The 16,403-nt window shown below is 32.1% G+C and overlaps 1 protein-coding gene across 2 annotated transcripts in view; it reads right to left on the minus strand.

Moving 5' to 3' along the window:
* DPYD (dihydropyrimidine dehydrogenase) overlaps nt 1-16,403 on the minus strand; it is a 968,100-nt gene that overhangs the window by 813,718 nt on the left and 137,979 nt on the right. The window contains exon 3 of one of the 2 annotated variants that reach the window (XM_003769672.4): nt 12,747-12,829. The exons of the other annotated variant lie outside the window; for it this stretch is intronic. Coding sequence (XP_003769720.1) covers nt 12,747-12,829 — 83 coding nt within the window. The remainder of the gene's footprint in view (nt 1-12,746; nt 12,830-16,403) is intronic. 2 annotated transcript variants of the gene reach the window in all.

The raw sequence follows: 16,403 nt of genomic DNA on the forward strand, positions 1-16,403 counted from the left end.
CAGGAATCATTAGAAAGTGATGAAAATTATGTCAATTTTATGGGCTCCTGTGAGTTCCTTATGTCTCTTTTGTATGTCTCTTTTGTAGGATGAACTCAGTGCTGCTCTCAACACCCAATTTGCATTATACCTTTGAATGCTTGTAGAAAATTCGTGGACCTGTTTATTCACACCTCTGCAATCCTAATCATAAGCTTTCTTTTGAGGCTCCCAAACCAAATTTGAGAGTGGTCAAAATAAGCCAAAGAATTATGATTTGGGGTAGGATAGGAACTGTCCTTTAAATTAAAGCAGTCTGTGAAAGTCCAGAGCTTATTTCTAGTAGACTGAACACCAAAGATAATACATATTATAGTTCTCTTTTTCCTCTATCAAAACAAGAACTTCCTTATCCAAACACAAAATTCTTTACCCTTATTCAAGTACAGGGGAAAAACACACTATTTCAAAAATGTCTTTTAAATTCCACCTCTTTTGAGTTACCATCCAGTTACTATACCCCTAGGTAAGAAATGTCTCAGGCAATATCCCTCCAGTGCATATGAAATTAGAAACATCATCTACAGGGATGAAAGAAGGAAAGAAAGATGAAGAAAAAAGATGACAATGACAAATATGATGCTGGTGAGTAATTTAGCTTTCTTGTAAATCATTCTTCTTTCCCATCTGAAAGAAGAAATTACTCTAAACTTGTGGAACATAGGGGAAGAAGAGAATTGGTTTGTAAACATGGCAAAGATGTCAACTGCACATATCACCTGTGTAAACAAATGACAAACACCCAGTTCAAAGAAGAGTTGATGATATGAAGGGCCTTTAAATAAAGCCACTGGAATTTCTATAATTTAGAAGTCAAAGTGGAGATACCAATCACAGAAGCTACTCTCAAGATGGAGTCAGCATTGTAACAAAATGAGTCAAACTTTTATTCCCAAGGAAACTGGAAAGTTGATCAGTAATATGGTACACAGTGTATAAAAGTACTCTTCATTATATATAAATAAATAATGCTTCTAAAAGCCATATTATAGTGCTAAACTATGTCTAAAGCAAAGATCTGAATACTTATTGTAAAATCCAGTATTTTTCTGTGATTAGAATAGTTACTATAAATTGAATAAAGATGAGAAACTTTCATTTCATTCCTAGGAAAAGTTCCATAGGCTTTGGAAATATAGTAGCTATAACCAGATCTAAACTAAATTTCAAAATTTTGTCAAATTGTGCAATCTGGGAAATAAAAATTTTAAAATGAGGGATGAAGCAAATAGATAAGAGTGCTCACCCTGGAATTGGGAACACTCATCTTCCTGAGTTCAAATCCAGCCTCAAGCATCTTTTAGAGTTCCCCCTACCCCCTAGAGGATTTTTGTATTTCCTTTTCCATTTGGTCAATTGTACCTTTTAAAGAATTGATTTCTTCAGAAATTTTTGTAAACTACTTCCACTTTTAGGCTTTCTTATCAAGTTTTTGACTTTTTAAATAATTCTCTTTTATCATTCTCATTTCTTTTCCCAATCTGATTCGATTTTTCTACATCCTTTTTAAACTCTTCCAGGAGCTCCTTTTGGGTTTGAGACAAATTCATATTTTTCTTTTAGATTTTGCATGTAGAACTTTTGAAATTGTTGTCTTCTGAGTTTGTGTTTTGGTCTTCCCTGAAATCATAGTAACTTTTTATGATTGGGATCTTTTTTGTTTATTAATTTTCCAGTATATGCCATGATTTTATGTTAAAATTGTATTCAGCTCCTGTATTAGAGGGGTCATAGTCTCAAATGTGACTGCACGGTTTTGCCACTGGGTTGTGCCAGTGGTCAGGGCTGGCCCCTGGACAATCAGTTATGGAAAAATCATGCTGGTCTGAACTGGGGGCCATGGGACTTTGTTTCTAGGCCATGTTAGAAACTGGGTTGTGCCAGAACTCAGAGGCCAGGATGACTTCATCACTAGGCTGCCCTAGGAAGCTATGGCACTTCACTGCCACCATTCCCCTGGTATGGTATTCCTCAGTCTGGCTGCTGAGTCTATCCTCTAAGTCCTAGCAAAATAAATTCTTCAATATAGATTTTCAAATACCTGAATAGAGGAGTCATGTTTTTCTTGATTGTTTTCATCTCCTGGATCACATTTCCAATTTCTTTAACAAATCATCAAATAACAAAATCCTTTCTAGTTTCAATTCCTATGCTGTTAGAAAGTAATTCAATAAGCCAGGAATGTTCTAATGAGAGCCTGTAATTGAATGGTACCATTAAGGACAGAGAAGAGGGTACCTATGTAAGAAAACTACAAAAAGAAAATTCAGAAAAGATGGTTACAGGAAGTGTATGAGAGGTGACTAAGGGAAAAGTCAAGTCATTGAGGTTTCAAACATGCTAGACTAAGGGTATGGCTAGACTAAGGGCATGGTGCTATCTCCAACAGAAACAGTGAAGTTAATAGGAAGTTCAGGTTTGTGGCACTAAAAGATCATATCCTTAATCTGACATATGAAGATTTTAATGTGCTGGTTGAAACATTCAGATTATTAGGGTATATTACAAACATTAGATTATTCAGGTTATTGCTTACAGATATGTCTGAAATTTAGGAAGGTTGGATACATAAGATTATTTAATTTAGATCAGAAAGATTTCAGAGATCTAGCTCAAAGTGAGTCTCTGACAGTGGCAACTAAACTTAATTTGCTGAGCTGAGATTTAAAGCCAGGCTTTCTGATTTCTAATGTCGACACCTTCTAATACTCCACAGCTTTCCCCAAGTTCTAAGTTAGTTATATTTTGAAAATATATGAACTCTTTCGGGGTCATATGGGAAACAGACTCTACAATAATAAACTCCCAAACCCTGATAGAGCTAGGGAACCTGAGGGAAATGCCTTATAGAGTGAAACCTACTTGAAGACAGGGATCATTTCATTTTTGTCTTTGTATTTCCTACACTGCACAAGTAGAATAATTTGCTGTTATTCAGTCATTTTTTCCAGTCATATCCAACTCTCTGTGGCCCTACTTTGAATTTTTTTGACAAAAATACTAGAGCAATTTGCCATTTATTTCTGCAACCCATTGTACAGATGAGGAAAGTGAGCCAGATGGAGTTAAATGATTTGCCCAGAGTCACACAGCTAATAAGCGTGTGGGGTCAGATTTGAATTCAGAAATCTTCCTGATATTAGGCCTGCCACTCTATCCACTGCATACTTAGTGGCCCAACTAGAAGATAGAAAGTTGTTTAATAAATATTTGTTGAAAAATAATGAAATTATTTTCACAGTGAATCAAGTTGTAGAAACTTCAAAGGATCTCTGTGTCTAAACTAACTAGTAGATAACAGAGACAGGGTGAAGCACTTCTAATGAAATAATGCTTTTCAACAAATATCTGCTTCAAACTATTTTAATACTCAGCAGAACCAGAAGCAAAGACAAGGTAAAAAAGGCTAACTTTGCTCATTGGGTAAACTTGATATTAGACAGCATGGAATGCATTTTTTTTATTTTGTAAAACCAAAAATGTCATCAAAATAGATGGTGGCGAAAAACAGGGGCAATTCAATCTATCTGCAATAATAGTAGACACCTGAAAGAGCACTGATTGTTTGCAAGATTTTGGAAACCTATTTCTACCGTGTATTATCTCCCAAAAGACAAGGCTAACATTTAAAATGTGGTAGAATCTTAGAGTACAAAATGGAATGAGCCCTAATTAATAAGAATGGGCATTAACAAAAGATTCTAATGTTCTTAAAACACAATTAGGCATTATGTATAAATCTACTCTATTGTTCTTCTTAAGTTGTTGTAGAAAATGCCAAATATGATTACAATATATGTATGCAAAACATGTAAACCAATAATTTTCCACTTGTAAAAGCTTGATTCAAAAAGCAATTTAGTTTATAGTTTACTTAAGCTTCGCAACTACATTAAAATATGATAGCATATACACAACGGCATGTTAACAAGATTACCATAACATTAAAATCATAATGTGGCACTTCAATTATGGATACTTAAAATTAAAGCTAATTCTCACAGTACCAATTTTTTATCTCCTAAATAATTTTAACTATTAGCTGCTCATTCAAAGTCAGTATCTAAAAATAATTGGCACTCTATGTTAACAACTGAGCTTTGTAACATTCTTTGGGAGTAAAACAAAAGAAATTTCTTCTTCACAAACCTTTAATACAGACTTTGATGCCAAGTAGAAATGTAAATTTCAATTCTATTTCATCTTCAGTTCAAATAGCTGTGGTGCTATTTGTTTTACCCCACTCTCTCTCCAAAATAAATGAAATAGTGATACCCCACAGGCCAATAATATACATTCCTTCAGAAGCTGAAATTATCCCTCAAATAGTATCAAATTGCCATGAAAATGGCACATTGCAATGTTATTTTAGTTTGTCGGTAAATAACATGGCATTTTTAATATGAAATGACAACAGGTTTCATAAGTAAACAATATAATTCTTTCCTAGGGCTCTATTTCTTTTAGACTGGTGTTTTGCATTATTTAGATTGAATATTGTTTAAATTAATCTCTATCACATACAAATTCTATTATGCAACCAGATTTGCTTGTGGTTGCTCTGTAGATTAAAAGACAAGTTGAGATAATAGAAAAATTATAAAGAAATAGTCTTCCAAGTCCCATTGCATGTATGTGCATATGTGTATTTGCACATATGTGAATACATAGATGAACACTGTGTGTGCATATATTGCATTAGGTGTGTATGTGGGAGAAAGAGAAGCAAATATAATTTAATTTAACAAACATCTTGAAGTACCTATTTTTTGCAAGACCTCTCCTAGACCCTGACTTGAGAAGCTTATATTTTGGGGCAGCTAGTTGATAGAGTGGATAGAGCATCAGTCCTGAAGTCAGGAGGATCTGAGTTCAAATTTGGTCTCAGACACTTAACACTTCCTGGCTATGTGGCCCTGGGCAAGTCACTTAACCCCAATTGCCAGAGAAGGAGAGGGAGAGAAAGAGGGAGAGGGAGAGGGCTCTTATATTTCCCTGGATATGACATTTAAACAAGAAAATGGGTACAAAAGAAGTAAGATCTAATTCAAAATAATTTTGAGAGGACAGAATATTAACAATGGGGAACAAGAGAAGGTCTTATGTAAAAGATGATATCCCAGCTATTTCTTGAAAAAATAATCTAGGAGTTCTTCTCTGAGGTGAGGATAAAAAGGCAGGGCATCCCTGACATGATAGATCACATCTATAAAGGAAAAGTTAAGGATGTTAGTTTTACAGTATAGAAGAAAATTCTGCACTCTTTATTTTAGGCACAAGTCTAACAGAAAAAAAAAAAAAAAAATGGAAGTTGGAGGCCAGATTGCAAAGGTACCTAATATAAACAGCTTTCTCAGATGGTTGATGTCAGGAACCTTTGGGTCAAGTGAAGTCAATAAATGGAGAGATATTCAAGATTAGATTGTGAGTAGAGAAGAGAGTGAGGTAATCTGTTGGAGAAGAAAAGACACATTTAGAGGGGTTGGCTACCTCTATCTAAAACTGGCATTAAGTAGATGCGATATGAGATGAAAATTAAAAGAAAAGAAGAGAGAACCTATTCACATAATGTAAAATATAAGGCTAGATCCTCTGATAAAAGATTAAGGAAAGAGGTGATATAGGAGGCTTGAAAAGACAGGGAAAGGTATGGTATAGTTACTATGGAGAATGGGATAGTGATTCAATTAAGTATAGAATGATTGCCTTGCTTAAGGGGTGGGGAAAGGGGGAAGAGTGCAGATGAGATTAGTTTACATAAATTTTTAAAAGATCTAATCTCCACAGATTCATGTATTTCTCTCTCTCTCTCTCTTTTTTTTTTTTTTTTTGATTCATGTATTTCTCAAACTCTTAGCAAGAGTAATAGAAGTAGAGAAGAAGATAATGGGAATAATTCATGGTTGGATTTTTGGAAAGCATGATTGGGATAAATCTTTATAGATCTTTATATTTATGAAATGCACTATTTTAATAGTATACTTTACCAATTGTTTATCAAATTTTGAATTTTTAGAGAATATATGAGATTATAACTCAACTTGGTTTAACTAAGATTCTTCCAACTTTGATGACATTAAAAGAAGCATAGAATTATGGACCTACCTTCTTTTTACCTTTGTATAACCTAAAGGGAATGTCCAAGATTGTAATATATAAATGATTTTTCTCTGTCACATAAATTGTAGCATAAGAAATTTTGTTAAAATTCTCATAATTGTTTAGGTTTTTTTCCTGAGGTTTGAACCAATTTTCGGGAATAATAATAACAAATACTCTTGATTTTTCACCCTATAAGTCTTGCTTTGTGATAAACAAATATTTTGCAGTAGTTACCTACTACATGAACTCAGAGAGGTGATTTTTGCTCCATAACCATTCTATCTCTTTAAAAACCAATTGCTGTCAGCAGCCAGACCGAGTATTAGAAGTATATAGTCTCCTTATAGGAGACAGTTTTCAAAGGGTATTATGGAGTATACCTATTTCAGAACCTACGGCGCCAGACTTATCCCATCATGAACTATGGCAACATAGCCCTAAGAGGAAAGAATTTCTTATAAGAAATGGAAGTGCATGCTTTCAGCAGAAGTTAAGTTGTTACTAGGTTTAAATCTAGTAAGAAGTGATTTCATTTTATCTTTTTTTTTTTAAATTTCCAGGTGTTGCTACAGAGTCTTGCACTTAGTAAGCAGAATAAATATTTGTCTATTTGAATTCATTGTCATTGGATTGATTTAACAATTACAATAAACAACAATAAAAACTATGCAAAACATATGTACTAAAACTCGAATATATTGATTTTAAGTATTATTGGTTCACTTGCATCTTCCATAGAAATCTCTAAGTCCTCCCAGAAAGCTAAAGTATGAGGCTGATATGCCTCATTAAAATATTTTCTTTAATAAACCACTACCACTAGAAAGCATTTGAGTACACATAATACTATGTTGCTTTCTGTATAGTTTATAAACAGCAATATCCTAGAGGGCAATGACTGAAAATATTGATATCTATTTGTTGACAATTAATCAATCCACTCAAATATACAAGGCCCTTTTCTAGTTCTAATGAATACATAAACATACAAAGGTCCATTGTTATTCTTTGCAGTTACTGTGTTTAATATTTAAAATCTCTTCCTTATGTAGCTGATATTATAAAAACTTGAAAAAATTATTATTAGTCCTTGTCTCTGATTCTAGGTCAATTTCAGATTGCATTCATCTGAGGGGTAGACATGCCAACTGTTTTATTGGTGTCAAGAAATTGAAATGGGGAGATATGAGGATTGACAATTAAAATTAATATTAAAGGTTAATGCAAGGGATTTTATAGCAATACTAGTAGATTGACTCATAGAGTAAAAAACTCCAGAGGAAAAATATCATAAAAAAGTGATAAAAATAAGATGGTATCTTAAAGTGGTTAGATACCAGAAAGGGACTAACCTTAATAAAAGAACAAATTAGTTTTCTTAAGGAAAAGAAAATTTCTTAAAGTACTTAGCTTCTTAAAAACTAAAATGTTAAATTCTTTTATATTTCTGAATTCTCTAAAATTGTTTTTTAGCATAGTCATCTTTATATATACACACATATATACACATATATGAATGTATACACACACATATATATGTATATATATATATATATATATATATATATATATATATATATATATTTCTATTATGCATCTAACCCTCTATCTAAGAAAATATATTCCTAGACAGAGGCCTAGATGGAGAAAATACTGCACATACCTGAAGAGCCCAGCTCTTCAACTCAATATTGCCATCTAGTGCTATAAAGCTCAAATCATCGACAGGGTCAGCCAGAGGCTAAATCAGAGCTCTGAGAGGATAGATCTAGTTGATTCACCCTTTGCACAACAACTTGAACATAATTTCTTTATTGTAAAATAAAATATTCTCTGAGTTTTTTATCTAAAATTCTGATACCTCAAAGGTTTTTTGATTTTTTTAGTAAGCTAGAATTGTGCTCTTATTCTATCTGTAGTCTCAGAAGAAACTAGGTTCAGAGATGGAAGGGAACTTGGAAGATATTCCTCATTTTAGAAATAAGGAAACTGAGGTTTACAGAGATCAAGTGATTTGCCAATGATTTACCAGGATTTGAATCCAGGCTTTTCTTACTCCAGGTTCAGCAATCTATCACCTTAATGGATCTATTTTGTTATTGTTGTTTGTAAGATTACAATTGTCAATAAAGATTAAAGTTCTTTTTATATTTTTTATATTTTTTCCTAGAGAACCACCATTTTCTTTTTTTCCTATTTAATAAACCAGGCAGCTTATAGTATTAGAAAGTGACATGGACTTAGAGTCTAAGACCTAGATTTGGATAATATCTCAGATATTTGTTAGCTTTGTATCCATGAATGTTACTTAACATTGTACCTCAAGGTATTTCATCTGGAAAATAGGAAAAACAAAAAAGTAAAATACTCATAAACCTTAAAAAACACACAAGTATAAGATTATTATTGATGTTATTATTCTATTAAAGAATTAGAGGGGAATATAAGAAATTAAATTCTAAATTCAGTACTATGATTTTCTCAGCCCTTAAAAAAAATTAACCTACTTTTCTTTTTTTCTTTCTTATGGTATAACAGAAAATCTCAACATTGTTCTGTTCTGCTCTGTTTTGTAATGTTTCTTTTAGGCAATAATCTTTGCCTGCTGTAAGACATCTTCTTCTCTTCCCCTATCTTAGGAATTTCTCCCTCCTCATTTGTAATTTTCAAATTAGAAATACATAGCTTTCTAGCCATTTTTAATCTCTGTACTTGTGAAAGAGAATCAAACATGGTTCTCTTCTCCATTGCCCATATTACTATTTTATGTGGAACAGAACCAGTAATCACCACAGAACTCAAGGACTATGGAAAGCCTAAAAGACTCAGACTGAAGGGTTTGAGGATACCTTCCCCATTGGGCATGCTTGAAGATCATCATGCTCAACACCAGGATGCTACAACTCCTTACCATTTGGAGATACTTGAATACTTTGCCCTTGGTTTACATGATCCTACTATTATCTTGCTTCTTCTTGTTGCTCTGCTCATATGATTATCTCCTCACTCTAAAAATTTTAAGTGACATTACTTATATGAAACAAAATGTATTCATGATAAAGATACTGGAACTACTGCTTTTTACTATAATTGGCCCAATTATATATATATATATAGATAGATAGATAGATATGTAATATAATAAATATATTATAATATATAAGTATATATACTTATAAAAAGTATAAATTTACTTTTTTCAATTTTAATCTCTAAGTTTCATTAAGGCAGCCACAGAAGAGTAGTATACAGTCTTAACATGTTTTCTCTCATATGTCAGTACCACTAGAAAGCATTTCAAATGCCTAGAGAACTATGCATAGAAAATGCAAGATCCTAGAATGCCACAACCAAGAATAAGGACAGCTATCATCAGCAATTAAGCAAGAATCTATCAATAAATGTGCCAATTTTGGGCACTCTGAATAAACATACATCGTCTATGGATTTCAATCTACTCTAATTGTTATTTTAAATATATTTTTCTTATTTCCTTGAAGTGTTAAGAACTTTAAAAAATATTGTCAGTTAGTTGGTTATTTAATTGGTCATTTAATGGTTAACTAATTACCCTTTTATGTATCATTAGAATTATTGAATTATATTGTTTCCATCTTGGAAAGGTATATATACCACATAGACCAATAATCTATCAATGTAATAAAATTCTTGAGAGTAGGCATTTTTCAGTATTTGTATTTGCATCACCAGGGTTAGAATTATATCTGGTGTATGGCAGGCACTTAATAAATGTTCTTTGAATGATCAATTAAATGATGCAAAGATTTTTCCTTTCATTTTCCTGTCATTTTTCACAGAGAGTCATTGAGTTTCTTACTGGACATTTCTAGGAATACAGGGCTCATTAATATGAAGGCAGTCAATTCCATTCATAAATATAATACTCAAAAAATGTGTCCTCTTGTAGTTGCTGCTCCTGTAGTGATTGTCTGTTCTGTACTTGCAAATTAATTGGTTCAAGTGTGGAAATACCTTTCACATTGAACAAAGCTGTAGAAAAAAAACACTTTCAAAAACCGTTTTTTCCATTATATTAAAGAATAGATCCCAAGAATCACAGAACATAAAAGTTGGAATATCACTAGGATTTACATTCAATTTCCATTATACAGAATTTAGTTAATAGAGAATGATGATGTTTATGATGAGGAGATCACCAATAAAAATGATGACGATGATAACATTTACACGGCACTTTAAGTTTTTCAAACCAAGGCACTTTACAAGAATTTTATTTGATCCTCATGACACTCCTGGGAGATAGATGATATTATTATTATGTCGATTATATAGGTGGGGAAACTGATAAGATAATATGATTTCTTTGAGATTATAGAACTAATAAGTTTCTGAAAATACCTAGTATTATGGGATTTGAACTCATCTTTTTGATTCTTAGTTCAATACTCTTTCTATTCTTTCCTGCCACACACACTGTACTTTTTACCCCTATGCCTTCTTTTTTCCTATATGGTTCATGAAAATGCAATACTTTGCATTAAAAAGTAATGTTATTAAGGAGTAGTAAAAAAAAAAAAGTATCATTTCAAATAAGTATCCAATGTATTGTAAAGCCATACAATATATTAAAAATCTTTGAGTTATTTGTTAATTTTACTTATCTGGACCCCCTCTTTTACTAGTAATGAAAATATCTGATTTAGCTGTAAATATAATCTCAACTATTGGTCTGATGTTGGAGTTTTTCCATAATAGGACCTACCTGGGGAGAATATGATAAAGGGTACCTGTTGATGTAATTTGTAAAATGGTTTAAAATAGTTAATTAAATGAATAAATATATAAAAGAAATAATTCCTACATATACCCCTTAGGGATGTTTTGCCCTATTTCTATTGATTTTTTTCTCCTTCTTTTTTCTCCTTCCCTCATTTAATCCATTTTTAATAATTCTGTTTCTCAACAATTGTTTTCTTTGGGGTTCTTTAATTCTTTGCTCTAAAGCCCAACTGGCAGCATTCACTTGTATTTTATGTGTCTGAATTTGTAGATGGGTGATTGAGTTGTATAATAAAAACATTAGTAGATACACAGAGAATAAATAGTTTCCAAAAATAAAAATGTTTATTTTTGACTCCAAAAATTGCAAATACACAGGGGTTATTATACAGAAAAACAAATTCATTTTATAATTTTTGTTATTAACTCAAAATTATGTCTTATGTTGATTCTAGATTTATTTTTATGAACAAATTTTATCTCAGTGTATATGTGCTTTTTATTCAAAGATACATTCAAAGGAACAATTTCATTTGTGTATTCAGGTTTACTTTTCCTTTTCTTTTTATTAGTAAAGATATTAACAACAACAACCAAAAAAAAAAAAAAAGGTTCACTTGCTCCAGCTGGTAATTCCTTCTTACGAGCCATATATTATTCCTCTTTTTGTGACATCATAATCATCTATATAGAAAGTACCATGTATCTTTGTGTAGAAGCTACTGTTTCCATTAAATTTAATTACCTCCCCCTGCGGTTTTAAATAGAAGTGGCTTCAAAATGAGGGCAGCTTCTATTAAATTTAATTACTTTCCCCTGCTGCTTGCATGGTAAAAAGGGAGGTTACTAAATGAGGGCAGCTTCTAAACTAAGGTATATGGTAACTATGTATTGCTTTAAATGGAATAGAGTCTGAACTACTTCACTGAGCATTTAGTTAGATAATCCTTGTATGTTAATTTTTTTGTTCATTTCCTCTTTAACCTCCAAGTTTAAGGGGAAAAAAGATGAGGAAAAAGAAATATTTTTAAAAATCAATATCAATTCTTCACACTAAATAAACACTTATAACCATTTTAAAAATAATTATATCATATGTCCAGAACAGAACTTTTTAAAAAATTGATTCACTTATTCCATTTTCTAAGGCCAAGTAATGAATTTTACTCCAAACCCATTTAAAGTATTTCATATGTTTTCTTCCTTGAGTCCAATCAACTATTATGTTTTTAAAATACTTTACTAAAAGTTACCAGAAAACTCCCCAAGTTCATGAGAAATAATAATGATGACATTCACCATAAAACTTCTTACTGTAAAACTTTTTTTTACCCCAAAATATTATATCTGTAAATATGTAGATTTACAAATATAGTAAAAACAAGGCAAAATATTTTAAAAATTTAATGAGAAAAAAAAACTTTTCCCACTATTTGAATATGACCCTATTAAAGTCTAATAATTGAAAATACATAGCTATTTAAAAAAATATAAACATAAATTAATAATACCAAGTCATTGTACAATCCCTCCAACACAGGCAGAATTTAGATGAACAATATTTTCATTCATTCACACAGTTTAGTATAAATATAAAACAAGACACCCCTTAAGCATTTTAAGTCACAAATTAAACATTTACATTTTTTACTGTGCAGCGAGGCTGAACATTTATGCAGCTTCAAAACCAAAGTAGAGCCTCAAGGGAAGCCTCTCCACTGACAAATTAATACCTTAGAGAACAGAGCTGAATGGTGGCAATGAACTCATTTGTTCCCCCAATAATGAAGAATGACTTTTTCTTTACCACATCTGTGACTGTTGCCATGGTGACCCAGACTTACCTCATTGCTTCTCGAAGAGCTCCTCGCTCACCAAGAGTCGTGTGCTTGATGTCATCAAAATTATTTTCTAGCTTTGGACAGGCCTATGATATATGAAAGCATGACATGAATTGCTATAATATGGGAAGGAAAAAGTATCTACATGCTTCTATCTGCAAATATAATTAATAATATTGACTAAGAATTTACACAAATTATGCACACAATTTTAATTGGATAGGATTCATTAGAATTGACAGTGAACTCAGTAACCAAACAGAAGTAGCCTATGATATAGTTGTCATGGAAATCGTTTTATAAGTATTCCAAAATGTGGTAGACAGAATGAATATTTAATAAAATGGTAGAATTTCTAGACTATTTTGAGTACTAACAGATGCTTTCTTCATGTGAACTAAACTGGAAATATATTATTTTACATGAAAGGAAAATCAATACAAGATTCTGGACTCAAAACAACAATCAACTTTCTAACTTCTATACCACACCCATATCAAGATCAAAATGTGTTCATCTGGAGGGAAATTAAAGACAGCAACCCAGCCAAACTCTCCTAACATCCATCTCCAAATAACTTTAAAATAGTTCTTCAAATTGAATTTTGGAACAGCAAAGTCAACAGAAGGTCAGAGTAAATCATTTTTTTTAGCCCAAGACTACTTAGGAGATTGTCACGAGAGATCTGTGATACTAGGATGTAGGCCAGGCTGAACTGAATAGACAGGGCCTTAAACGCAGCTTTGAAAGAAGCAGCAGCTTCTGGAGCTCTCAATCCAGACATGATAAAAGGTTTGATTTGTACAATTGGTTAGAAACAGATTATAGGGGACCCTTTGCTGGGACTAGGCGTAGATGGTATTAATTGGCAACTCTATTGCCCATAAGCAATGCTGGGTCATAGTTCCAGGATGGAGAGAAAAGCTTCTCATTTATCACAAGGGAGCAGGGGTTCTGATTGCAGAACCAAATCAAAGAGGAGTACAAGTTCTTGTGGCTGTAGAAGAGTGGAAGACTTGCTCACAGTCCCACCCAGGGCCAAGAAAAGCACTGGCATTTGCAGCTATGGAAGGGCCTTTCAGTATAAAGACCAAAGTTTAGGCTAGGAGAGCAATGACCACATTTCTTCCCATATTACAACATCTTAAAAGCACTGACATTTTGCAGTGAACACAGCCATGTGAAAAAGCCTGAAGCTAGGGACAATGCTTCTTCACCTCAGACAAGCCCAGCTTAAAAAGAGATTTGAAATCAATAAATAGATTGGAAAAAATTAACAAACAAGAACAACAAAGAATCTAATCATAAAAAGCTACTATGATGGAAGGGAAGACCAAGATACAAAATCTAAAGACAAAAATGAAAACATTTACGACCAAAGTCTTAAAGAAAAAAAAAATAAACAGTAATTGAACCTAAGCTCAACAAGAAAAATGGAAGCATTAAAGAAAGGTGTCAGAGTGATAGAGGAACAATTTTTAAAAAATTAGAGTGATGCAAGAAAAATATGAAAGGAGAATTAAAATTTCTTATAAGAGTTAAAAAACTGAAGAAAATAATACATTAAAAAATATAAGTGGCCACATGAGAAAGAAGCATAGGAGCTCACTGAAGAAAATAATTCCTTAAAAACTAGGAAGCTGACTCCACGAGATCTCAAGAAATAATAAAACAAAGTAACAAAAATTTTAAAAAGAGAAAATTTGACATTAAAAAAAATACCTGAAAAATAAATCAAGGAGGGATCATTTAAAATTCACAGGACTACCTGAAAAGTATAATTAAAACAGAGGCTAGACATAATATTTCAAGAAATTGCCCATGAAAACTGCCCAAATATTTTAGATCCAGAAGGCAAAATAGAAATTGAGAGAATCCAACAATCACTTCCTAAAAGAATTCCAAAATGAAAACTCCAAGTAATGTTGTAACCAGATTCTAGAGCTCACAGATCGAGGAGAAAATATCTAAAGGACACAAAGAGTAAAAAAATTCAAATACTTCAAAGCCATCATCAGAATAACACAAGATTTAGCAGCTTTTATGTTCAAAGAGCAGAGAATTTGAAAGATTATATTCCAGAAGGCAAAGAAGCAAGTGTCAGAAACAAGAAAAACCTTCCGAGAAATACTGAGTATAATCCTTCAAGGGAAAAAAAAAAATGTTTAATGGAATAGAAGATTTTCAATCATTCCTGATGAAATGACCAGACATGAATAGAAAATCTAACCTTCAAACACAGGATTTAAGCATAAAAATATAAACATAAAATAGTGATTCAATAAAGTTAAACTGTTCATATTCCTGTATAGGAGTATTATACACATAATCCCCAAGTACTTTATCATCATTAAGGCAGTTAGAAAGACTACATAGAAGGCATGGGTGTGAATCATTTATATTGAGATAATCTCAAAATAAAATGGAGTTAAAAAGAGAAGGATGGAAAGAAGGATGCAGAGAGAGGCATAATGGAGATTATCTCACCTAAAAGAGACACCAAAGAAAATATTTAATGTAGGAAATAGTGAGTGAATAGGCAATGCTTAAATCTCACTATCATCAAAATTAATTTAAAGAGGGAAGAATATATATTGTGTATATGTATCATAGTATGTTTGCATACACACATACATATACAAACTCAGTTGTATATAGAAATCTGTCTTACCCAATAGAGAAAAAAAAGGCAATAAAAAGAAATTAGAGGGATCATAAAAGACAGGATAGATTAAGAGAGGCAATGATGAGAAGCAAAACAGATTTTTGAGGAAGGGCAAGATAAAAAGATCATTAGAAGAATAAACATAAGAGAATAGGAAGTAGGAAAATATATAGTAATAAGTGTGAATATAATTGAGAAGAGCTCATCCATAAAACAGAAGCAGACAGTACAATGGATTAGAATCCAGAATCCAACAATATGATGTTTACAACAAACTAGAAATACATACACATGGACTCAAAATATGGAGAAGAGATACACACACACACACACACACAGAGGCAGAGTGAGAAAAACAGAGAGAGAAATGGAGCAGAACCTATCATGCTTTAGTTGAAGTATATATATAAAAAAAAGGCAAAAGTATCAATCATGATATCCAAGCAAAAACAAACACAGAACTAATTAAAAGAATATCAAGGAAACCATATTTTGAGAAAAAGCACCACAAACAGTGAAGTAATATCAAAAATTTCATGTTTCCCTGATAAACACACCTTTTCTCAAATATATAAAAATGAGAGCCATTTCCCATTTGATAAATTGTCAAGGGATATGAACAGATAGCTTTCAGAAGAAATCAAAACTAACGAAAGTCATATAAAATGTTTTAAATCACTATTGATTAGAGAAATATAAATTAAAGTAATTCTGAGGTTACCACAAGCACACCTATTAGAAAAAAACAAATGCTGGAAGAGATGAAGGAAACTATGTACACTAATGAACTGTTAGTGGAGTTGTAAACTGATCTTACAATTCTGGAGAAAAAAAATGGAACTATGGTATAAAACTATGCATACCTTTTGATCCATAAATACCATTATTAAAGCTGCATCCCAATTATCTATAGGAACAAAAATATTTATAGAAGCTGTGAAAAATTTAGGTATTCTGATAAATGCAATGATCCAAGGTAATTCCAAAGGAGTGGT

The sequence above is a fragment of the Sarcophilus harrisii genome, chromosome 4 (assembly GCF_902635505.1).
Source record: "Sarcophilus harrisii chromosome 4, mSarHar1.11, whole genome shotgun sequence".
Lineage (NCBI taxonomy): Eukaryota > Metazoa > Chordata > Mammalia > Dasyuromorphia > Dasyuridae > Sarcophilus > Sarcophilus harrisii.